General features: G+C 47.8%; 1 protein-coding gene across 7 annotated transcripts in view; it reads left to right on the top strand.

Annotated features, from left to right (window-relative positions):
• The window catches only part of STAT6 (signal transducer and activator of transcription 6), a 1,449,539-nt gene that overhangs the window by 749,712 nt on the left and 673,065 nt on the right, over positions 1-26,762 (top strand). For all 7 annotated transcript variants that reach the window (XM_069653558.1, XM_069653564.1, XM_069653563.1 and 4 more), the window contains one exon: positions 1,486-1,624. In XM_069653558.1, the coding sequence (XP_069509659.1) occupies positions 1,486-1,624 (139 nt within the window). The remainder of the gene's footprint in view (positions 1-1,485; positions 1,625-26,762) is intronic.

The raw sequence follows: 26,762 nt of genomic DNA, 5'->3' as shown, positions 1-26,762 counted from the left end.
GGCCAGTGCTGGTTTGGGCCAACATTCTCTGCCATCCCTCAATAAACCTATGCTGCGTACCTGGGCACTAGCATGGTGATGTGGGAATGACTGAAACCCCTTTTGATGTGTTTGAAAGCAGTGGTGAGATAATGTTTGGTCCAGTGGCTAAGATGCTGACTTTGGTACCGGGAGTCTTGTGGTGTATTCCCAGATTCAACACTTGATGAACAAATGTGTGCAAATCTGGGCAAACCAGTTTGTTTCATGTCCCTCAAATTGTATAAATCTGACAAACGGTGCACTTTTGAGTAAAATAAATGTAAAGTATGTTGTCTACTATTGTCCCAATTGCATATTATACACCTTAGTATGACATCATATCAGAGTCTACAGCATATTGGCTGAATTTATTTAACACAAAGTATTATCAAATGCACCCCAAAACGAGATTTAGGATCTGCCACAGAAACTAAATCAATCCAGCCACAGAAAACAATTTGACATGGAGCAAAGACGCAATCAGTTATTGGCCCCGAACCTCTGGAACACATTAATCGCCGTGATCCGAACAGAAGTCAAGGACCGGACATTCATAAACCACCTTAAGACCTAATGTCCAAAGCAAGCTGTCGCCACGCGCATACCCTCAATAGGTCTGTGGCTTACTGCAGCATGTGGTTTCTTCGTCTCTAATAGATAACAAATAGTGATGAATGGTATATGAAAAGATGATGCTTATGGGGAAACGTTCCTTGACAGCTTAATATTCAACATCAGACCAAGACCTTATGGCACAATATCAATTTTTATGCAACTTTCCTTGTTAAATTGCTTGGTGTATACATTGGGAATGTACTTACCTGTATTGTGAATGGTTACCTCGATTTGCCCTGTACTACTTCCTGAACATTCTATATAGCCCAACCTCATTTTACTGTTTCCTCATTGCCCCTGCTGCTAGCCCCTGCCATACCTTGGGGGACTTGAAGGTGATTCCAGCAATACAACATAGGACAGAACTTGGAGAATTGATCGTTAAATCACATCTTGGTTTCTGTATTCATGTTGGAATAGAACCTCACCCACATACAGTTCTGGCTAGAGCTTAAAGATATTCCTGCTACACAACATTTTCTTTCTAAAATATTCTGCTGCTCCTGGAAGATAGGTCCTTGCTATTTCAAACACCTAAGTAAATGAATTAAAGTGTGTTAGACCAGTGATGTGCTAAGGACGGAAATCCAGTTGAAATCTATTTGCGAGCTAATGAGATCCAGTTGAAGTGCATAAGGCCAGTGATGGAGAGGAGCAATGAGTGAGATCCCATTGCAGTGTCTGATATAGGAGTGAGTGATCTGTCACGGAAGAGTATGTGGTCGGTGATGTGAGGCACAATCATACTCTGTTGGAAGGGTGTGATTGCTTTCATGTGGAGAACAGGGATTGCTTTGGCGCTCCGATTTTCACTCACTGCTGATTAGTTCTTTTATTTCTTGCTACTAGGGAGTTTCTCGATGTATCAGATGGGTTCTGCCAGACTTTGACCAACACTCTTCTCACCAGCATGTTGGACAAGCTGCGGAAAGACTCCCAGTGCTGCAGGAACCAAGCAGAACTAATTCAACAAGTGAGGTGGTTGGAGGTAGGTAGAACACTCGTTCTTACAAAGTGCTGTAGAACACAGGCCGAGGTCAGGACACGTCCTAGTGACCATCGTTTGGGCGAGGAAGGGCAGAGCAGACACTGACAAACATAGTCTACATCCCAACTGTGCCTCTTGGTTCAAACCCACTTCTTGTTTAATGTTAAGAGCACTGAAAGAGTTGCTATAGGTGGTTGCAGTTTAATTGGTGGGGCAAAGGTATTCATGCATGCTAAGAATTTTTGCTGGCATGATGTGAAGGCAGTAACGGTTGCATAGACTTATGCAGTTGTCAATGTTGATGTTTTTAGGGATCGGTGAGAGACAGAGTGGGGAACTCTGGTTGCGATTTGATGTTTATACTTCCTGAATGTTTTTGTAGGTGACATTCTATTATGTCGAATTTCAATTTAGATTGAAGCGTTTTCGTTAATAATGAAGAATGGCAGCTTGTCGTAACATTGTTGGGCTTCATTCTAGTCACTGCTAGATGATGGACCCAGTATTGGCAGTTGGACGAGAGCTGAGCTTAATGGATCTTGTATTCTTTCCTCTTTACTAATGATATTACTTAGGCAGCTTGTAACTGCTACACTAACCTTTATATCTGTACGCCCCTGTTCTGGTATTGCACTTGTATCCCAAATCCTTACTTTTCCCACTCTACAGGATGTCACAACCGCACATTGCAGTGCTTCTTAAAGCAGAGCCATGAGTTGGACATGCGATTTACCCCCTTTCCATGCATAATGAACGACTGCGAAAACGAAAGAATAATTGCAGCAGATCGCTTAGATCCACACCAGAAAGCATGTCAAATAACATTTTTTTTTTTTTTACTCAATTTTTCAGCACTATGGCATGTGCATATAGAGTGCCCCTCCCAACCACAAAAGCATGTATACTAATGCACAATCTTACAACTTCTTTATCTAGCCAGATACATGACTCCGTTTCCTGTCCCACCCTGCTGTACCTCTATGCAACATTTCACGTTTCCACTTTGATTTTTCTTCATACACTGATTTTTGGCGCTTTTTAGTCACGTGAGTAGAGTTTTCTGTATGCCACCTCCACTGGTATTATGCGTACACTTTTTCTTTATTTATTTCTTCCAACGTGAAGTTACATCAGTCTCCCTGGCTCACATGGCACACCATTTCTGCGCTGAAAATGTGTAAACCCTAAGTGACGATGCTACATTCCCAGAATGTTTGCTTGAACACCTAGATAGTCTTGTGTTTGTATGTAGATTTTTGTGCACTTTTGTCAAATGCAAGCACATAGAAAATTAGCATTTTCCCCATGATGAGATCTCGGGTAAGGAACTAACAAACAACATACCTCATTTACATGCAGGTAGCAGTGACCTGTAGTTATTTTCTCATCAAGGCGAGACTCGCCCCTTCTCTTCTACATTTCAGGAAGGCGTTCTTGCCTCGTTTGAAAGAATGGCTCCTCCTTAACACCTAGGTCCACACACGCTCCACTCCTCACATAACATGATACTGCGATCTGCCTCCCCAGTTAGCTCGCCTCCTTGCTTGTAGATCCCTTGCTTCCATCTTGCCTGTCCTCGCCTGTTGGTAACACTCCGCCCTTGTATCTCTGCTTCCCTCATTGCGTACCTCCCCCTCTATGTATTGAAAAGTGCTTTGTTGCTTTCCGAATCTAGATCTACGCTCAATACATACAATAATAATTTTCGAGGGGATTGGGTCCTCCGACGTATTCCATATCTTTGACAGTAATCACCACAGCTGTGCTGTTTACTGTCAAAGATATGGAATACGTCGTCGGACCATCCCATCGAAAGAACGTTACCAGGTAAGAGAGTAACTTCAATAATAATTTTCCTTCTGGTGGCTGTTCTTCTCGCCTTGTGAATTTTGTTCATTATATCACACACACAATTCAAATGAGCAAGTAGTCTGGTTTGACGCCTTTGGTAGTTATGTTTGAGCCCCCGAAGATCGAGTGAGCAAGGAATTTGCATACATCCTGCAGAAAATTGTGTGGAGGATCATGTCACGTGCTGTAATATAAATGATTGTGTCCCCCCTCCAGCCCAAAACTGACAGGCATTGGTTCGCAGACAAGGGACGTCATTTCACCAAAATACAGAGGGTAACGGAAGTGACACCATGCGACCCTTGATCACTGATGACATCACAAGAAGTGATGTCATTTGACCCCACCCCGAAGTGATATCACAGGAAGCGATGGAACACAACCTTTTCACTCCTTGACAAAACAGGAAGTGGCATCACATAGCATTGTTCCTAAGTACACTGCGAAAAATATGGTTACGATATCACCATGTGATATACATTTCATACAAGAATGGATCGCCATATGTATAATTAAGATCACTGTGTATAGGCCCATATTATCAAATTACTGTGAATGCAAACAGACGTCCATGGCCAAATGATAATCTGTTATTATACAGCACTTACGCTTAAGCGCTTTATATAGAACAAATATGCATATAATATCACCCAACCTGTGTTGGTGCTCATTTATGGACCTCAGTAGAATGAAAGGCTGAGTTGAGGTGTTTAAGAACAGACTAAATCAGTGACTCACCACCTGAAGTGTGCCTGAAATAAACCTTAAATGAGTCGAGCAATTATTGTATAGAGTTCCAAAAAAGACAAATTATTTAGTATTCATATTCTTTCTTACTTTGTGTCTCTGCTGAAAGTGATAGACTTGTGGAACCCCTGTTTTTTTTTTTTTTATTTTTTTTAAGAGGCCTGAACAAGAAAGCCATCCACTCCAGAAGCAAAGAGCCACATGGCTCTGGCCACAGCACAGGAGCATGCATACATTTTATTTTTTAAAGTTATTTTTTTTGGGGTAGCTAGGGAGACCTTGGGGTCGCAGTTGCAACCCCTAAATGACGTACCTGCCGCAGCCAAATGCTCACAATTGTTTGGCAGTGTGTCACACTGCAGTATAATCTCACCGTCCCTATCCCCCAAATTCCACTAGTTATCCCTCAATCCCTCGTACTCCTTTGCAGCCTTGTCCATGGATGCGAAAATGGTCTCTGGGCCACATCATGTTCACTAAACCTGCCAAGTGATTATTATTCCTCTCTACCCTTAGAAATCTCATAAATGGAGTTGTAAATGTATTGTTTTCTTAATTGTGTCTAGCACACCTTCAGCACCCCTTTGTGATACCCAAACGATCAGACAAAGTGATGAGGGGATTCAGGCCTAGTTTATCGTTGAGTGATGACTTGCGGTGGTGGAGAATATGAAGAAAAGCATACCTCCAAACTGTAGAGAAACTTATTTGGAGTTCAAATGAGAAATTATGCTTCTGCTTTCTTAAAAATATTCATATCACCCCTTTGCTTTTTGAAGCAGATGAAGGAATGAAGCACTACACAGTTGCTTCGCCTATTTTCTCCTTAGCTACCCCATGCCATTCTTAGAGTAGGGGAGTTATGGGAACTTTGCCGTCTCGCAGGAAAGTTATAGGCACGTAGCTATATTACCCCATCCTGCAGGATTGGGAATGCAGAGCAGGGAAATGATGGCTACTTTTGTGAACCACCCCATATCAGGACCGCAAAATCTTCCCAGACACCTTGCATAGCTGAGTAATTTTTATTAAGGTCAAGCAACATTTGCTTTTATTTGACATTTAATGCAAATTAACTTTGTTTAAAGTAAGCCTCAAATAAAGGATTCACTGTGCGTGCTGGGCCACTCGGTGTAGGCAGAGAATCGAACATGAAGTGGTCTTATGGTGACATGCACTATTGTACAGAAAGCCCAGGTAAAAATGTTTTCGCCATGGGTCGAGTGCATTTCTCTTGGGTTGAGTAGGTAAACTAAGTTACTTGATCTCTAGGTCTAACAGAATTTTTAAGAATTTGCATGGTCTGAATGTCCTTGCGGGATAGGGAATGCAGAGTTGGAAAGTTATTGTCACTTATGTGCACGAACCAATCCTGCGGGATAGGGAATGCAGAGCTATTTCAAAGAGAGAACTAAAGGGAAATGCATTGGGAAATTCCGGATTTATGCAGGATCTTGAATCTTACACAAAAGGAATCTGTCAGCTAAAACGAAACAATACAGTTTGCAACAGTGTTTCACTCACAATAAACACAAGTCTTTAATTTATTTCTCCCAATCAAATGCTTTACCATTCTTATGACACATCTGAATACAGACAAATGAGGAAGCGTTCTCATGGTAGCACTTGGTTTTGAACTGGGTTTAACTTCTTTAAATGTATAAACCCTTTGGAAAGGTTTATGTGAGAAATGTATCATGCCGCCACCACAATTTTTGTTTGAACTAATTGGGAATAGGGCTGGAGGGGAGGAGAAATCCTTTGTCAAGGTCTGAATTTGTTGAGCACAAGGGATAACCCGACGATCAGGATAAAGGACCCGGGTGCTCCAACGTGCTGTAGATTTTGTATGCGGGAACCAGTCACTAAGGCACGTGATCATGGACTGCCGAAGCCTGGATGAGAAAAGTATGTTGTACCTCAAGCGTTTTGTTAGTAATATTAGTTTTATTCTAAACGATGCACTATGGGAAAGCTTTTGTAATACTCTGTTAATAGCTTTGATTATAGCACTGCTACACGTTATGAAAGACATTTGTTTTACTGAATGGACTTGAATGGACACTGGAAGGCACTGTTGAACATGTATGAATGGGTGTTTCTCCTTTTTAAGGTTGAATGACTAATTGAGCATTTTTGGATAAATGTTTAAGCGATAGTCACATTATATAATACATCTTAAACGTTGATTTTATATTGTGTAAGGTTTGTTTAAAACCAATTTTTCTTTTTCTATTTGCACAATAAAAAAATACAAAAATTAGGAAGCTATGGGTTTCAATCCAGTCTACATTGCTGCACCTTCCTACTTTGCAAGTCCGACTTTTTCAGTTAAATATTAGTTAGGCATGGCTGTTTATTGGCCTATTCGTGAGTTTACAAAATGTTTGACAAAATATTATTAGGACAATGAAGTAACAGCAGTGTTGCCTGGTTCACTGTCCCAGCTGGAAAATGTCTTGCCGTTGAGGGCACTTTACAAAACGAAAGTACCCCCAATGTGTTTCACACACCACAAGAAGTGACTTATCATTGGCTTTGTTGCCAAGAGTCACAACTGTGCTTCCCCAACAATTAATAGAAGGGGTTTCCTAACGCAAGAATGTTAACGCTGGCTGCGGGCATTGTTGAATTGAACGGATACATTCAAACGAGTTAATAGCATATGCTTCGCAATGCTTTATAGGTTTAGAGTATTGGGAAATGTTATGTGATTTTGTTTACCTTTTTATGTAGAGCGCTCAATTCCCATTGGTTTAGCATTTAAGCGCTGTAGTCACTGCATAGATGAGCAGAACTTTACTTAACAATCACGTTTCACATGTAAAAAAATGTTCTGGTGTGGTGCACAAGTAATGCTAATCAATAAACAGTTCATTGTTTTGTACAACACATTTCTCCAGCATGGGGTCTGGCATGGATTCACATGCTCATGAATATTCCCCGTCGTCAGGCTGGGAATCCTCGGTATAGAAAAAATCAGTATCAGTTTAGTTTCTGATCTGTCTTTCTTAGTACTAACCAATCAGTGGTCTCTGGGTCATACTGCCCCCAGCCAATGACTGCCCTCTCCCTAAGCCCCTCCCCTGGCCGCCATTCTCAGATTTTTACCGTACGTTCAAGTGTTGGGAGTCCTCGTGCTCTAGCTCTCCAGCTTTTGCTGCGTTTTGTGATTTTTAAAAGATTTTAATCTCAATTTTTTTGGTCAATCGAGCCACAAGCTCCACCGTTTCTACTTCCGATCAACGGGGACCCGTTTCGGAATTTTCTACACCCCTCAAGGGGGAAGTTTTCATCGAGTTACGCTTCTTGGAGGATTCCAGAAGATATGAGGCCTAACTCGTGGACATGGCCCAGGACAAGAGAAGCTCGACACCCGGATCCAAGCTATTCAGGAACTGCTCTGGATGCGGATTACAGAATGTTTTCAAGGAGGATGAGCATTCAAGATGTCTCTACTGCCTTTATGAGGACAAAACGCACGTGGAAAAGGACTGGAGAAGTGCCCAGCAGGTGAGAAGAAGAAGTCGTCTGAGCGGTCTTCTAAGTCCTGTGAGGGCGCCCTGGCGACGGGGGCCCAACAGAAGGCAAAGCATCGCAAGTCTGCGGGCACCGGGAGCGCCGAAGGGTCGAGCTCCTTGGCTAACAGGCAGGGCGCACCTTCACCGACGCCATCAACCACGAGCCAACGCTCTGGCTCGGGGAAGAGAAAATCCGAGAACCGGGGTAAGCTTCTGGAGAGGCCCCGGTCGATCTCAAAGGGATCAGCCGAGGGGGGAGCGAGGCGGTGACACTCCCCCCAAGGTGAAGGCCTCAAGCGCGCCCAAGGTGGTGAAGGCCTTGATTCACCCGGCTATGACTTCTATTGAGGGAGTGGTGGCGACCCTGGCAAAGCCTATGGAGGCGACCTCGGGGCCCAGAGTTTCCCTGCCACCGCGGAGGGAATCCTCTTTCCAGCCCATCGACAAGACCCCCATCAGGGCCCCGGTGGAAAAAGAGGGGGGGTGGTGGCCATTACGAACACGGATACAGTCTTTGAGGAGGAGCTGGTGGAAGCCGTGAAGGGCCTCGGCAAGAGGTTCGAGAAGGTTCGATCCCACGGGAGAGATCCTGAGGAAGTGATCGAAGAGAGCGACGGTGGCGACGACGAGACTCCAGTGGAGGAGCAGCCATCTCGCCCGTCGCAACCAGTGCCTGAGCCTCAGGGCAGCTCGGCGGCCATTTTGATGGCGATCCAAAACCTTATGCACGGAGATGAAGACGAGTTGCCACTAACCCTGATGGGTGAACCGACGGAACCGGGCCCTTCGGGAAGTCCTCCAAGCAAGCGGAGGAGAATTCATCCTCCCCCGTCCTTCCAACCCTCGCGGCCCGTAGAGCTTCCATCTCCCTCTCTGGATCCCAGAGATGACATGGCGACGGATTCGACGATGGGGACGGATGACGACCGCGGTGACGACGGGATGGACCTTCCATCATCACCACCCCCTCGGGCTTCTCCGCCCGACGAAATTGGCTCCTTCCACGCCATGATTGCCAGGGCATCCGAGCTCTTCCAGCTCTGCCCCGAGGAGCAGAAGAAGGAAGGCTTCCTCTACCAACGGCGTAAGGCCAAGAGAAAGATGGTCCTCGCGATACCGTTGCTCGACGATATCTGGGACAAGAGGCTTGCGCTCCTGAAGAACCCGTCCACGCCGCCTGCCAAGAGAGATCGGTACGAGAAGAAGTATGGAGTCCCTGATTCCGCCCACTTGTGCTTTAGGGCCCAGCCGACCCCGGATTCGGTCGTCTCTGCGGCAGCCAAGAAGAAAGCGGCCAGGGCGACGGCTTCAACTTCTACCTCCCCACCCGACAGCGAGGGAAAGAAACTGGATGTCGGTGGCGACGACGATCAAGGTGGCCAACGCCCTAGCGATTGTGGCATGCTACGACAGGGAGTTGTGGTACAAGATTGCTCCCCTGCTGGACTTCCTACCAGACGACAAGAGGGCTGAGGCCCTGGAGATTCTGCAGGAAGGAGAGGTGGTGTCGGACCATGCCATAACGGTGGCCACGGACATTTCCGCCAGTTGGGCAACAGTGTTTGCCTTCGACGGCGGGGATGGCTCAAGGCGACTGATTTCCGCCAGAAAAAAACAGAGTTTTGGACATGCCCTTCGACGGGAACAAGCTGTTTGGGGAAAACAGTGAATGAGTCACTTCAAGCCATCAAGGCTGACACAGAGAAGGCTCGTGCCCTTAGGAGTTTTGCAGCAACAACGACCGCCCTTTTGGAACTCTGGAGGCAAGCAAGGTGCCTCCAAAGGATTTGGCGGTGGTGCCTCGACGTACCGCCAGGCAGGCCGCTCCTTGTCGCAAGAGGCCTACAGAGGGCGCGGCAAGTCAGGAGGATCTTGTCGCCATCGCCAAGGAGGCCAAAGTGGCAAGGCTGCCTCCAAGCAGGACTGAACCGGCCGTAGCGTCGGGCCCCCACCTAAGCACCCCGGTGGGAGGCCGGCTGGCGAGTTTTGTCAGCGTGTGGGAGTCCATCTCCACTGACCGTTGGGTGCTGGATGCCCTGGCCCACGGGCACACTCTAGAATTTCTAAAGAAGTGCCCCCACATTCCTCCCGTGGCCAGGAAGGAAAGTCACGTTGCTCAACTGCTGTTAGAAGTAAGGGCGATGCTCAAGAAAGGTGCCATCGAGCTCGTCCCGAAGAGGCTTCGGGGCTCCGGAGTATACTCAAGGGACTTCCTCGTCAGAAAGAAGAAGACAGGCGGTTGGCGGCCCATCCTGGACCTGGGCCAGTTAAACAAATACATCAAGGCCCAGAAGTTCCGGATGGTCAACCTCCAGCACGTGCTGGGACAGCTGGAGGCAGGCGACTTCCTATCGTCGTTGTACCTGGAGGATGCTTACTTCCACATCCCCATTCTAAAAGGACCCCGAAAGTTTCTCAGATTCGTGGTCCAAGGACGGCACTACCAATTCAAGGCCCTGCCTTTCGGATTGAAGTCGGTGCCCAGGTTTTTTACCAAGTGCCTAGCACCAGTGGCGGCGCGGCTGCGCCTGCAGGGGATCCATGTTTACCCCTACCTGGACGATTGGCTCATCGAGCAAGGACAAGGGAGCTTGCCGTCGAGCACACATCGAAGACTGTCCAACTGCTCACGGATCTGGGATTCTACATCAACTTCCCAAGATCCCACCTAGTTCCGTCGCAGGTCGCACTGTTTCTGGGCGCCAAGCTCGATACATTGGCTTCTCCGTCGGAGGAAAGGACGAAAGCCATCCTGGGCAAGGTGCAGCGTCTGCTGGCAACGGACGTGGCCAGGGTGAGGTCCATCAAGTCCCTTCTCTGCATGATGTCCTCTTGCATCTACCTGGTGCGCCGATGCAGGCTGCGGATGCGCCCTCTACAGGAGTTCTTTGACTCCCGTTGGATGCAAGCGGCGAGCAGCTTCGAGACAAGATCCCGCTCCACGAGATCTTCCGCCAAGCTATCCAGTGGTGGGGCACCCGCGCGCATCTCTTGGCGGGCACAGACTTTCAGACCCCAGCACATCAGGAGACGGTGACGACGGTTGCCTCCCTGGAAGGATGGGGAGCGCACACCGGAGATCTGCACGCAAGAGGGCTTTGGCTCCCGGAGGAGAGGTCACTCCGCATCAATATCCTGGAGCTCTGAGCAGTGTTCTGGGCTCTCAAGTCTTTTCTCACATCCCTCAAGGCCAAGGTGGTGAGGATTTTCACCGACAATACCACCACAATGTTCTACATATGGAAGCAGGAAGGAACCAGGTCCCCGGCCCTATCCAAGGAGGCCCAGGATCTTTGGCATTGGGCAGTGGCCCACGGGATGTTTCTGGTGCCTTTCCACCTGGCAGGGATAAAGAACATTATCGCCGACTCGCTGAGCAGGGAGCTGCGCTCATGCCACGAGTGGGAACTGCGTCAAGACCAAGTGGATCAGCTCTTCCGACGATGGGGCAAACCCCCAGATCGACCTGTTCACAACGGCGACGAACTCCAAGTGACAGAGGTTCGCCAGCAGGTTTCCCCAGCCGAGGAGCATGGGCGATGCTTTCTCTTTCCCCTGGGACGGCCTGTTCCTGTACGCGTTCCCTCCGTTGCCGTTGCTACTGCGACTCGTCAGCCAACTCAAGAGGTCCCGGTGCAGGATGATCCTCGTCGTGCCGGCGTGGCCGAGACAGATCTGGTTCCCGGACCTTCTGGACTTGTCAGCGTCCCCCCCAGTCAAACTATCGACGGACGCAGATCTTCTCTCCAGAGAAGGCGGCGCCATCCTCCATCACGACCCGGGGTCGCTGAACTTGCAGGCCCGGCTCCTGCAGCACTAGAGTTCGGAAGGTACGATATCCCGGCAGACTGCAAGGAGGTGCTTGCAAAGGCCAGGGCGTCCTCAACTCTCAAGTGCTATGGACACAAATGGAAGAGGTTCTCTGTCTGGTGCCATGCACAGAAGATTAACCCTCTGCGGATTACAGCCCCTCAAGTGCTGCCGTACTTGCTGTTGCTGGCCAAGGCGGGGCTGGCCCATGCCACCATCAAAATGCACCTAGCGGCGATCTCCAGCTACACCAGAACTACGGGACGATCATCTCTGTGGTCTCATTGCCTGGTGAAGGAGTTTATTTAGGGACTGTTCCGTTCATTCCCGCCGGTGAAGGCTCCGTCCCCGGCGTGGGAGCTCAACGTGGTGCTGACCAGGCTCATGGGGGCGCCATTCGAGCCTCTGCATTCGGCCCCGTTGAAGTTCATGTCGTGGAAAACAGCATTTCCTGTGGCCATCACCTCCGCACGACGAGTGGGAGAGATCCAGGCCGTTTCCTGTAAACCTCCATACTTGACTTTTCATGATACGAGGGTGGTGCTGAGGATGCACTCCTCCTTCATGCCCAAGGTGCCGTCGGACTTCCACCTCAACGAGCCCTTGGTGTTACTAGTTTTCTTCCCGTCACCTTCGTCGCCGGCCGAGAGACACTCACTTGATGTGGCTAGAGCGCTGAAGTTCTACGTGGACCGCACAAAGAGTTTTCGGAAGACGTCACAGCTGTTTTTGAACTTTGGACCTGTGAATCAAGGGAAGGCCCTCTTGAAGGCTTCCATTTCCAGATGGCTCTCTGGCTGCATCATGCACTGTCACTGGTTGGCAAAACGACCGTTGTCCGGCTGTCCGAGAGCCCATTCGACCAGAGCGAACGCTGCTACCACGGCGTTCTTGTCTGGTGTGCCCCTGCTAGACATCTGCAGGGCTGCTACGTGGAGGTTGCCGCACGCCTTCACGAGATTCTACTGCATCGACCGGGATTCCAGGGAGTCAAGAGTCGGCCAAGCAGTGCTGCACAACCTGTTCGCCTGAAGGTGGGCCTGGTGAGGAGGTAAGAGTTGCTTAATGTTGAGTTTATGTAATGCTTAATGTTGAGTCTTGCCACCTCCCGTGGTTGTGCATGTGTGCACTGCTATGTATTCTTATATTCATGAGCATGTGAATCCATGCCAGATCCCATGCTGGAGAAGGAACAAGTTACTAACCTGTAACTGTTGTTCTCCAGCATGGGTCTGGCATGGATTCACATGCAAACCCTCCCTCCTACCCCCTCTGCGGCTCTTCACTTGGTCATACTGCCACTTTACGTGCTACCAAATCTGAGGATGGCTGCCAGGGGAGGGGCTTAGGGGAGAGGTCAGTCATTGGCTCGGGGCAGTATGACCCAGAGACCAGTGATTGGTTACTACTAAGAAAGAAATGAAACTGATACTGATTTTTTCTTTACCGAGGGTTCCCAGCCTGGCGACGGGGAATATTCATGAGCATGTGAATCCATGCCAGACCCATGCTGGAGAACAGTTACAGGTAAGTATCTTGTTCCTTAGTGTGGGCCAGCGTTCTCATAATTACCTATATTTTGTCAGCTTTCCAGTCGTCTTCTCTGCCCCTTTTCCTCCAGGTTAAAGAAGTGCCACAAAACAGATGCCTCCACTACTTAGGAAAATAAATGCAAATTGTGCTGCATGTGATGCTTTGTGCTTTTGGTCCCTGTGTCATCTTGTATCTGTTTTTAATTTCTCCTTTGGAAATCATGTGATCTAACCTTTGGGAGTGAACCAACTGACACCTACTTTGCTCGATTCATCGTGTGCTCTAGGCTCTGTATTAGTTTTTTTGAAGAATGTGTTTTCCACTGTAATCAATAAACATTCTGTTCTTTCCATTCTCTAATGATCATGTTAATTTGAACATCAAAAACTTAAAAAGAAACCTCTGCCGCCCACCCAAGTGACCCCCCTCTCCATGGACGTCCGGCTCAACATGTTGAGACTGCTAGGTTTATACCATGGAATGCATTTTCAGCTCCATGTATTCTACAATAATATGCATGTGTATGTGCAATTTAATTCGCAAACCGATTTCCCCATTACGATTTCCTTAACATTATATAATTAACAATTGCTAGTCTGGTTTCTTTGACTCTAATGGTGCTGATGATTGTATCTTTGTTATCTGAATGGATCACTGTCTTGTGGCGGGTCAGAAGAATAACGCGCCTCATCTCAGACATTTCAAGTTTTATCTTTATTAAAGAAAAGGCTAATGCCTATCTCTCCCTATTTCTATGGGGTGTTCCCTACCTTACAAACTAAGGTGCACGTCAGTGAATCTCTTAACCAAATCTGTCCACTGTCCAAACTAACCCTAACTGACACTACTACTATATTAACAATTAAGGACAGGAGACGTACTCCCTTCTCCTACAGTTTTTCTTATTGCCATCTTCTATTCAATAGTTGATTTTCAAATAGTCTCTTGTGACCTCTTTGATTAGATCACTCGGCTCTTTCAGCACGTCATTATGCTTTTGTTTCTTCTCAACATATGGTTTTCTGAACCCAAGTCTGATACGTTGTCACTTGTAAGTGATGTCTATTTGTTAATTATTTCTTCCTTTATTTCTGTTACTAAGAGTTATTTAAGCAATAAGCCCCGAGCCGCGGGGGCATTACCAAGTCATGTAATGCCACAGGGCCCATAGTTATTTATACTCTCAGGGATGACGTCACCGTGATTTGCCGGTTCCATGTAATTTCATCTCACGATGTTTTTTTGCAGGGTTTTTAACTGCAGATTCTTTTATGAAAAATTTAAATCTTTTTGCTATTCTCAAACACCCACACCCCAAACATATATTTGTCTAACCTCCCCCTAAAAAGAGTATTTTCGTTAAAAAAATCACTGTAAAAACCCCTGCGAAAGAACATCCCGCAGTGAAAGGATGTTGTACCGATTTCTTTTAATTTGTTTTTGGCTCTCTGCTTCGACCTCCCAAATCTCCTTGCTTCGTTCACTGTCTCGTACTCCTTCTCTTCCTTTGGGTTTGCTTTCTGATATCTCTGGTATCAGGACATTACTCGGTTTCCACTGTTTAGTGGTGTCAGCGTTTTTGCAAGGACCTCCTGTCCACCACAGGATTTTTGTGGTCATGCCACCACTAGCTGTCTTTCTTTTCAACTTTCAGGACGCTGCACGTCCAGCTCTCTGGTTTCGGCTTGGCAGCAGATTCATATTCTGCAGGCTTCTCTTCACCCATCTCTCAAGCGATTTTGCTGTGGGACTTACCCAACATACCGCCATCTCTCTCTTTCACAGCCTGCTTCAGCCTCTCGCATTTCCTCTAAGGGGCTACGTCACTGTGTGCATTCCCTCGCAAACCTCTGTATCTCTCTCTTTCTGCGTCTCATTTATAACCCTCATTCACCTCGTCGCAGTTACAGGTAGTTTTACCTTCAAAGGGATATTCACAATTTTGGGTCTACAATAACATACACTTATTCTTTCTTAATGTAAGTTCATATAGGATATACTTGAAGAGGTAATGTTGGCAGAGTCCTTGGGGAGTTCTTCACAGAAACGGAAGTCCTTGTCCCCACAGGGGGAGTCTCTCCCGTTTGCGGGCCACTCTCTCTACCCCTAGGGAGGCTGTTGCGGAGCGCTCCCTCTCGGGGAGAAGTGGCAGATTCCTGCGATTTGTTACACAACACTTGTATGAAACCGATGATAGATTTCAGGGTTCAATCTTTTAATCCATATATCAGTCTTCATATTTACAAATAAGTATTTGTCTCCTATGGTCAGAACAATTTAAATTGTGCTACCTAATACTGCTTCTTTGCAGACCATATTAAGACCGTAATAACAGCCACTGTCTTGCCTTATTTCTATTCCCAGTAGAACAGTTCACATATCAGTCTCAAATGGCTACTGAACTGTTTTCATGTTTTTCTTTACCACTTCTTCTAGGCTCTTGCGATTAGCAATTCTTAACCAGAATGTCATAATTTTGTGTGCTCAGAATAATATTTTGAGGCAGCCGCCTGTGCATGCAAAAGTTCAAATTTCTACATGAACTAAAACATAGTTACGTTGATTGTGTTTTGAACAGCTTTTAACATGGGGATTTCCATAGGGGGAAAACAAATATTTCAGCCTAAATATCTTAAAATTGGGTGCTTGGATTTCCCAAATTTTTTGCAGTCTCCTAGATTTTATCTGCAATTGGTGCACTGAAGAAATATTTTGAGAATTGAATTTGGGGATATATTAACATTTGAAATGTATCTATTTATGCTGCATATGCATAATTAATGCAACTTTTTCATATGGACTGTACACAGAGTGCACACGTTTAACAGTGCAAACAGTGCACAGTTAACATCTAAAAACTCACGTCAAAGGCAAGTCACAGATGACTTTGCAAGTTTAAAGGTGATGGAAGAAAATGTACATTCGAACGGATTGTGTCCTCCCACTTAGTCCTCATCTTTAGATATCTTCCTCTCCAGCTTCAGCCTCTTCGGAAAAAAATGTTCGGCAGAGGGTGCTGTGCGTTGATGTATCAACTTGATGTCCCTCGAGGGCCTACGTCTTGAGGTCGACGTCACCACTGATATATATATTTCTGAGGCTTGTGGAATCTGCTTAGATCACATGCTGTGCATAGGCCGACATCTAGTGGAAGCTGCGGAGTATTACAGTTTGTTTTTCGAAACTCGAAAAAGGGCGTCGACACAGGGCGTGCTAGTAATACTATCCCTAGTGTGACGTCCACTGTACCCATGATCCCTCACGTGTCTAGGACCCTCAGATTGTTTTTTTCCGCCATACTGGTCGGAAGCATTTCGCGGAGTTCCTTGGCCTTAGCCATACTTTTGCTAAATATTGTTAAATTTACCCATTTCTCCACCCCAACGTCAAGTCACCGAACTTCCACACTCGACGCCGGCCCGGAGAAGAATTCGACCATCGACAGCTGCACTACGGATTTGGGCCTAGGAAGGCCTTTGGCCTCGGCCCGGGCCTTGGAAGGCCGCTGGCCTCGACCCTGCAAGTAGGGAGAGTGGGGGGTGGACATACTCTACACTCTTTTGGTATATAGGTACATTCTTATATATTCCTACACTTACAAGCCCGCTGCCACAGGGTGCGTATGGAGGGTACCCCTTTCCAATTCTGCCCCAAGTGCAACCGCAAATACCCTTGGGTGGACAGGCACGCCATGTGCAATCTCTGCTTGCCGAGGGACCACCCCGAGGCGAACTGCAGAGCGTGTAGTAGGTTTAAACCCCAAACACTTAAGGACTGTTCGATCAAGCGTTGGGCCCACCAATCCAGGCGTCAAGAGGCCATGGCAGCAGAGGGCATCTTCAGCGATGGCAGCGATGCCGTGCTTTCGGACGGCGAGGGCATTATGGTGTCGAAAGACAGCCGAGCACAAGTCCCCGACCTTGGAAGGCAGTCCGCCAGGGCGGCTATGGGGAAGACCCCCTGCGACACAAGCGCTTCCCACAGCACTTCCACAAAACACATGAAGTCCAACCGGGACTCGACGCGCACGTCGAGTTCTCGGAAAGAGGCACATAGAGAACGGTCCGAATCGGCGTCCTCTGGGCGTTCTCGATCAAGATTGCCGCATGACTCCAGGCAATCATCCACTGTTGCCAAGAGTGCCTCGCTCCCCAAGGTAACGGAAGTTCGATCGTCGGAGGACGAAGCCGACTTCCATCCCCAGACCGCACTCCAGGAGTCGGCGCCCGCAGACCGCGTAACGGCGGCTCACGAACCCCTACCTCCACACTCGAAGGAGAGGGACACTACCCCCGAACCTCGACGCCAGGGCATCGAAAGGCTCCGAAGGGGCAAAAAAACCAGGGAAAACACTCTTCCACTCACGGGGAGGGGGAAAAACAACAAAGGAAGCAGCCTCTGCCTACTTCCACACCTTTAAGACACTCCACTCCTCATAAACAGACAGACAAGTCCAAGTCTTCTGCAATCACAAAGACCCCTACTCAGACCACCAAGTCTAGTCAGGATAAGTCAGAGAAACTTCCAGAAAGGGTCATGTCAAGGATGTCATCATTGGCAGATTTTTACGCAAACAACCCTGAACACTTTCTCTCTTATGCTCCCGATGGGTCAGCACCCTCAGGCTCTAAGGATCCTATACCTCCAAGTAAAAAGTCCCGGTTTGAAACACCAACACGGTCTTCGGACCCCTTCTATGTACAGCCCTACAGCCCTACTCTCAGTATCAAGGAGAGACATCCTTTTGTGAGGATCCAGATTTGGGCATGTTGGAAGAACAAACTGGTACGGGCTACTATGGGGATGATGAGGACCAAGAAGAGTATGAGGACGACCCGCAAACCTACAGAGTAGATTCCCCGGTAGAGAAGGAACCCCCGGTTACTGACTCCCCTGTTGACAACCAACCTCTCCTGAATGAAGTTCTGTCTCGAGCAGCTGAACATTTCCACATTGACACCCAGGGTGCTCAAGAGGAGAGGGACTTCGCCGAAGAGTTAGTGGGAGAAAGGAGGCCTGTTGCTCAGGCCATCCCTATCCTGAAGTCTATTCAAATCCTAACCTCACCAGAGCAGTGAACCCCAGGATTGAGAAACTTTTCAGGGCAGCCCAATCAGACCCACTGTATATAAGGGGGCATCTGAAGCCGGACTCCCTGTTTGTTACAAACACCCGTAAGAGGGCTGGAACACCCTTGTCATCGTCCGCAGCTCCTCCCGACAAGGAGAGCAAGAAACTGTATGGTTTGGGCAGGAAAGTAGCCTCCACTTCCGCCTACCAGGCAAGGATTGCCAACTCCACCACTCTGTTGGCCAGCTACAACTGCCATCAGTGGGAAGAAGTCGCGGCACTCATAGACTGTGCCCCAGAACCCTTAAAAAGCCAGTTGGCACGAGATTCGGCGGAGGGAAGAGCCGTGTCCGGTTGCATTTTAAAGGCAACCTTTGATGCCGCGGATAACGCCGGCAGATTGATAGCAGAAGGAACTGTCATCAAGAGACACGCTTGGTTAAGGCAGTCTGGATTCAAAGCTGAAACCCAAGCATCATTGTTAGATAAACCGGTGAAGCCGGATCTGTTGTTTGGTAAGGCGGTCGAGGACGCGCTGAAAAATGCCCAGGACAAGTATGAAACACTCACATCCCTAAGCCAACTAACCAATAAACCTCCTAATCAGAGAGGGAATGGCAATTTTCGTCGCCCACGCGGCCAAAATTCCCAGAGAGGATCAAACTATTCCCAGGGGCAGGGTACACCGTGGAGCTATAATAACCAACAGTCTACCCAGGGTTACGGCAGGGGTAATAAAAGAGGACGCGAAACAGGTAGAGGCAGCCCCAGTAGAGGAGGTGGCATGCCTCCACCAAAACAGTGACGCTCCGTTCAGGGTCCCTTCTCACGCAACCCCAGTAGGGGGACGCATTTCCAACTTCACCCAAGCTTGGGAAGGGATCACATCAGACAGATGGGTGCTGTCCACAGTATCCGCAGGGTACTGCATAGAACTGTTGGAGCGTCCCAGAAATCATCCTCCACGACAGAAAATACATTCCTTGGACCACCAGAAGATCCTCCTCGAGGAGATCGTCAATCTGCTAGCAAAGAACGCGATAGAACTCGTCCCGGGACACCAGGTAAACAAGGGTATTTATTCAACTTACTTCCTTGTGCCAAAAAAAGATTTGACAATGCGCCCAGTATTGGACTTGCGGCCTACAAACAAGTATGTCAAGCCCCAAGAGTTTCGCATGACTACTCTCCAGGAGGTAATCCCCCTCCTAAAAAAGGGGGATTACATGGCAACATTGGACATGAAAGATGCCTATTTTCATATTTCCATGTTCCCAGTGCACAGAAAGTACTTGCACTTCAAGGTGGACAGTCGGCATTACCAGTTCAAGGTACTGCCCTTCGGGATAGCTTCGGCTCCAAGGGTATTCACCAAGGTACTGGCGGTGACGGCAGCACACCTACGCAGGGAGGCAATCCCAGTGTACCCTTACCTGGACGACTGGCTCATCACGGGGGAGACCCCAGTAGTTTGCAGAGCAAAATTCAAAGGACTATCGACCTCCTCTTCGAATTGGGCTTCTCAATAAACGAGAAAAAAGTCAAGTCTGGTGCCAAGCACATCCAAACAGTTCCTTGGAGCTATCCGAGACACTCAAGAGGGATTGACCTTTCCTTCCGAGGAAAGAATTCGGAATATACTGCTGCAAATTCCACAATATCAGTCCGGTCGCCAGATAACGGTACGCAAAGCAATGCGTTTGCTGGGCATGATGGCATCATGTATTTACCTGGTCCCCCACGCGCGCCAGCGTCCAATGCAGGAATGGTTGGCGAAACAGTGGTCTCAGGCAAGTGGGCAGTGGGACGATCTAGTGGTCGTTTCGCCAACACTTGTAAAAAGCCTTCACTGGTGGACAAGAGAGAATCTGTCCAGGGGGAAACCCTTTTACGATCCCGAGATACAGGCGGTAGTCACAACCGATGCATGCCTGACGGGGTGGGGAGCTCACCAGCTCCACCACACAGCTCAGGGTCTCTGGTCGCACTCAGTGGCCAAGAATCACATCAACCTGTTAGAGCTTCTAGCAGTATTCAGAGCACTTCAAGCGTTCAAGCCCTACCTGTTAAATCTGTCAGTGCAAATCCGGACGGACAGCACTACAGCCATGTTCTACCTGAACAAGCAAGGAGGGACTCGGTCGCCAAATCTGTCCAAGCTTGCCCAGAAAATCTGGATATGGGCACTCAGACGGAACATCTTCCTGTCATCGCAACATGTTCCAGGGGATCTCAATTCCCTAGCGGAGGCTCTGAGCAGAGACCCCCTCCCAGAGGAACATGAATGGTGTCTACACAGAGAAGTCGTAGAAGATATCTTCTCTCAGTGGGGTTTCCCCACTATAGACCTATTCACCACAAGCGAAAACAGACAATGCCCAGGATTTGCATCCAGGTTCCCCCAATCAGACTCCCAGGGGAACGCCCTGTGGATGAACTGGTCAGGGATGTTTGCGTACGCTTTTCCACCAACTCCTCTAATCAGGAAGGTGGTCAACAAGATGAACAGAGAATCGATGAGGCTCGTCCTAGTTGCTCCCATGTGGGCAAGACAACCGTGGTTCCCACACTTACGCAGATTGGCGGTGTGCGAACCCATCAAACTTCCGGGCTGGTACAACCTACTGTCCCAGCACCAAGGTCAAACAGTACATCCTCAACCCAACTCAATGAACCTGGCAGCATGGCTCCTGGCGTCATAGAGTTCGGACATCTCAATTTACCACAGAGGTGTATGGACATCCTAAAGGAACACGAGGCACTGCTACTTTGACAAATGGAAGAGATTTGTTATCTGGTGCCAGAATAAACAAATCAACCCAGTTGATTGCACTCCTTCCACTATTGTTACATACATGCTCCACCTGCTGGATGCAGGAATGTTTTTTAACTCACTGAAGGTACACCTGGCAGCCCTGTCAGCATACACCACTTCCCATAACAAGGTGTCGTGGTGGAAAGTACCAGTAGTTAAAGCCTTCATGGAAGGAGTAAAGAGACTTCACCCTCCTATTTCAAACCCACCACCAGGATGGGACCTTAACGTGGTGCTATCTAAGCTCATGGGCCCCCCCATTCGAGCCCATGCACAAAAGCAGTCTCAAACACCTGACTTACAAAACGGCCTTCTTAGTAGCAATTACATCTATAAGAAGAGTCAGTGAAATTCAGGCTCTTTCAGTGCAAGATCCCTTCTTTACTATCCATAAAGATAAACTGGTTTTACACACACACCCTAGGTTCTCACCTAAGTTTATTTCAAAATTCCACGTGAACCAGTCCATCGAGCTTCCAGCTTTCTTCCAAGACCCACAAAGCTCGGCTGAGGTGAAACTACACACACTAGATGTCCGTAGGGCGGTCCTCTACTATGTAAACAAGACCAGACCGCTAAGGAAAACAGATCAGCTGTTTGTCTCCATAGCTACAGGCAGAGAGGGGGATCGCGTCTCTAAAGGTGCCATCTCTAAGTGGATTATTAACTGTATCCAGCTGTGCCACTCATTTTCTGAAAAGACTGTGCCTTTCACACCTAGGGCCCACTCTACAAGAGGCATTGGGGCCACTCTGGCTTTCATTGCAAATGTACCCCTTGACACTATTTGCAAAGCAGCTACTTGGAGCTCTATTCACACTTTTACTCAGCACTACTGCATTGACACTCATTCCAAGACAGATAAACAAGTGGGACAAGCGGTTCTAAGACATTTATTTGCTCATGACCCTTCTCACATCCCACCTCCTTTTTCAGGTACTGCTCGCTAATCTATGCACAGCATGTGATCTAAGCAGATTCTACAAGCCTCAGAAGGGATACATTACTCACCGTAATTGTATTTCTGATGCTTGTATCTTCTTAGATTCACATGCAACCCACCTTTCCTCCCCTCTGAGAGAAGGCGCATGGATGCTTGTAGTCTTACCTTTCTATCTATCTGCTTGGGTTATCTGTACTCACGCTACTCCTCATGCTACCTCATGTCAGAAAAAATACCATCTGAGGGTCCTAGAAGCGTGAGGGTTCATGGTTACAGTGGACGTCACACTAGGGATAGTATTACTGGCACGCCCTGTGTCGACACCCTTTTTCGAGTTTCGAAAAACAAACTGTAATACTCTGCAGCTTCCACTAGATGTAGTCCTATGCACAGCATGTGAATCTAAGCTGATACAAGCATCAGAAATACGATTACGGTGAGTAATGTATCCCATATAGCACGCACAATGCCCGTTAGCTTCAGTTATGTTTTTCCGCGATAACTAAAGCTTCGAGAATTACAGCGTGCTTTGGTTTTATTGAAAAAAGAGATCTAAAAACAATGGCCTCCTCGACACCATCAACCCCGAGGACCGGGTTAAAAAAATGCCCTGATTGCAGTGCCAAGATGTGTGTCACGGATCCTCGAGTGTGTCTGTGGTGCTTTGGCGTGGAGCATAGGACGGCAGACTATGGGTCCTGTCAGTCCATGACTGGTAAGGCTTTTAAAGAGCGAAAAAAGAAATTGGCGGCTGGTAGCCTCCCTACAAAATTCCCCTTAACGAGACCATCGAAAAAGCACTCGACCCAGTCAAGAGGTGACTCTCCTCGAAGTGAAAGATCCAAAAAGCGCCCTTGATCCTGAAGTGGGTCATACCCCGCTTACTCTTCATCCAAGAACATGAAGAAAAGGTTTTATAGATCACCTTCCACCTCCTCCGATTCCTCTCCTGAGAGAAGTACAACCTGTCCAACCAAGTCGTTGACTCCTGCTAAATCAGACAGGAAATGTTAAACATTTTCGAGAAGGAAGCCCCCACACCCTCGAAAGACACAACTAAAAGCCATGCTCCTGTCACGCTGTTAAAAATCGACTAGGGAAGGGTCAAGGCTAAATCCTGTGCACCTTGTAGTCCGGGACACAGGCCAGAAACCCCACAAGAGCCTTTTGAGGTCTCGACAAGACGGAAAATCATCGAAGACTCTATCGAGTCGGGGGGCGAGCCCCTCCAGGGCTCCATCGACGCCAAAGTTGTAAACATTGACACCATTTGCTTCTAAACCATTGACGCCATTAGTGTCAAAGCCATCCACACCATTGGTGTTGAAGCCATCAATGCCTTTACCATGGAAGGATTTTTTCAAATCTTTGTCTTTCATTTATGAAGAACCCGAACCATCAGACCAAGATACTCCTCCATTTGTTTTGTTGTTTGGTACACCTAACGCCCCAGAGGCCCTTATCTCTGAAGAGTCCAGATCAAAGGACTTCTATGAAAACCTTCAATCAGCAAGTGGCACAGACACGTCACCTGCGCTTGTTTGGCAACCCGGACCCGGCAGGGCATGCAGACGCCTCATAAAGACATCTTGTGTCTAGGGTAATATACTTTATTAGGATGGGACAGGCCTGCTCCTCCATTCGAACAAGATGACCTGACAGACCTCAGAAGGATTCTGTATTTTCTTTCCATATCGCTCTACAAAAAAGGGTGAAGGCAAATTGGGAGGCGCTGAAACAAGTCCATCGGCCAATAAGAACCTCAACAAAAAGTACAGGCTTCCGAGTAGTGATCCTGTCTATTTGCCAAAACATTCTACACCAGAGATCCTGGTAGTTCATGCAGCAACATCTACTTCTAAACAAGCGGCTTTTCCAACCATACCGTCAGACAGGGACGACAAGCGCTTCAATGCTTGGGTGAAAAGTATTTTCTGCCGGGTGCATGGCTCTTAAATCTACAAATGCCACTTAAGCTTTAGCCAAATATACATTCACCCTGTGAGAATATATAGCCATAGCGGCTGAACATATTCCCCAAAGGGAAGAAAGTGACCACTTCCTGAATATTGTAAGAGACAGAAAGGAGGTTATGTGTGAGTCTCTTCAATCAGGACTGGACTCTGCTGACCGCATCAGCAGAGCCATGGCGGCGAGCACTGTGATACGCAGGTTTGCATGGTTGAGAGTCTGGATTTACACCAGACGTGTAGTCTAGGCTCCTCAACATGCCATTTGACAGCACTCAGCTGTTTTTCAGCAAGGCTGACAAAAGCCTAGTTAAGCTCCACACCTCAAAGGCGGCAGCCGAAACCCTTGGTGCTGCCATCAGATAACCACATCCATCTCACCCCATTGGATCATCTGGGAGAGGAAGGTCCATTTGTTTCTACTCCTCAGTTGGAAGAGCGAGAGGACTGGCTAGTCAAAGGGGCCAAAGAAGATTCCCTCGTGGTGGATGAGGGAGGGGTGCCAAGTCCACACAACTAACGGCTACTTAACCATCAGCTGCTGCTTCAGCTGCCTCAAAACCTCTGAGACCTTAACCCACAAGACCCCGGTTGGAGGAAGACTCTTGCAGCATCTGCAAGAATGGTGAGGTATTACTTAAGATGCGTAGGCGTTTGGAAACCGCGCCCAGGGTTATTGCGTCCCCTTTTTAAGAAGGCCCCAGGACCATCCACCGGGGTGCCACTTGTTCAAAATTACAGCCCCGTTCCTTGTGCACGAAATTGTGAGCCTGAGAGGAAAAGGGTGGTATAGAACCAGTACCTGTAACGGAGAGTAACAAAGGATGGTACTCTCCTTATTTCCTAATCCCCAAAAAGGGCAGAGGATTGAGACCCATCTTGGACTTGAGATGCTTGGACAAGTTCCTCAGGACGGACACATTCACGATGGTCATACTTTCTCAGATTCTTCAGCCCTACAGCTCCAAGACTGGATGGCGTCATTGGACCTTCAGGATGCTTACTATCATGTGCCAATCCATCACAAACACCAAAAGGACCTAAGTTTTCCGTTGATGGCAGTGGTGGCAGCAAATCTCAGGAGAGGGGGGAATTCATGTCTACCCCTACCTGGACAATTGAGTGATCAGGGATTGTTTTTCCAAACAGGCATTGGAACATCTCAGCATAACCTGCCAGGTATTAAGTGAAAAGGTTTTTTTTTCATTTTCGCGAAAATGCAAGAGACTGATTTAGAAAGACCGCACTGAGAACGCTCAGAGTGGTCTTTCTAAATCTTAACCTTCATGCCCCTGCCGCACACAAGTGCGCCCCGGGGGTCTGGCAGGATGACCGAGAGGAAGACTGGTTTCAGGTAAGTGTGTGCATGTGTGTCTGTAAGGGGACACTGTTTGTGGTGGCGAAGGGGCTTGGGAGAAGGAGGATGTATGTGTGAGCTTGTTTGCATTTCTATGTGAGAGCGAGCACTGGGGAAAAAGTGTGTGTGTGTGTGTTCGGGTGGGTGGGCTGTGGCTGAGGCTGAAACCCCCGATTTCAAACGTAGGGGGTGGGCATTGATCTATTTCGAATATTAAAGGCCACACAAATTCGGCCGAAACAAATCTGTATTTCTTTGTGTGGCCTTTAATATTCGACATAATCACATTGAACCAACCGGCCACTCTCTCCACAGACTGGGCTTCTCCAGACTGAGCTTCTCCATAAATTACAACCAGTCCCACATGATACCATCTCAAAGACTCCAGATCATTGGAGCAGTACTGAATGCATGCTTGGGAGAAGCCTCGCCACCCGAGGTGAGGGCTAAACACATTCTGCAGATGGTCACCCAATTCCAGAGGGCCCAGCGTCTTCCGGCCTTTGACTTTTGAGGTTGCTCGGCCTCATGGCATCGTGCATTTTCCTGGTGCCAGAGGCTCACCTGAGAATGAGGTTCTGTCAATGGGCTCTCCGGACGCAGTGGTCTCAATTCTCTGGCAAGATGTCCGACCTACTTCAGGTTCCGAGCAGGGTCGTGCAGGATCTCTTGTGGTGGGCCTGCGAGGACAACATTCTGAAGGGAGAACCTTCTTGGCAACCATGGCCGGAAATAACTATAGTTCTCCAGCACAGGGTCTGGCATGGATTCACATGCTTATGAATATTCCCCATCATCAGGCTGGGAATCCTCTGTAAAAGAAAATGTTTCACTTTCCCTTTAAAACTGTATTTCTCCTCTAAACCAATCACTGTACTCTGGGTCATACTGCCCCCCATCCAATGATAGTCCTCTCCCTAAGTTCCATCCCTTCAGTGTTATGAGTCCTCAAGTTGCTCTCCAAGCTATTTTTTATTTTTTTTGCGAATTCTCTCCAGAATAGTTAGTATTTGACTGATATTTTATTATGATTTTATTTATTTTGCTTTATCATCTTCAACGAAAGACAAATGCTGACAGAACAGCTCCACTACCGGCGAAGATCTTCATCCACCGTCGTAGCATCGAAGTTTCGAGAAGCCCCGGCCTTGGGCCTAGTTGCGCCTTTTCAGCATAGCTGAAGCGAAGAAAGAAAGAAGGAAGGTCGAAACCTTTTCAAACTCTGCGGTGGTTTAAGAAACTTCTTCGTGGAAGATCGGTACCACAAATGCTTATACTACCTGCATCCGGACCACGATGAGGAGGGATGCGAGGTGTGCTGTGGTTCCTTGAAGAAAACAAAAAAGACAGATAAATCAGACTGTTGGCGTGGCTCAAGTCGAGCAAGGCCTCTGAGACAGCCTCGGGGCAGGGTCAAGCCTCAAATCCGATGAGGGAAAAGTCTGAGGAGGACTCATCCAAGCCAGTTGAGACTTCGCATCAGGCTAAGTCAACAGAGTTGACGGCGCCGTCAATGAAAGC

Source organism: Ambystoma mexicanum, chromosome 3q (genome assembly GCF_040938575.1).
Source record: "Ambystoma mexicanum isolate Mex_15411 chromosome 3q, UKY_AmexF1_1, whole genome shotgun sequence".
Lineage (NCBI taxonomy): Eukaryota > Metazoa > Chordata > Amphibia > Caudata > Ambystomatidae > Ambystoma > Ambystoma mexicanum.
The sequence above is the reverse complement of the archived record's forward strand: the minus strand, read 5'-3'. Positions and strand labels throughout refer to the sequence as shown.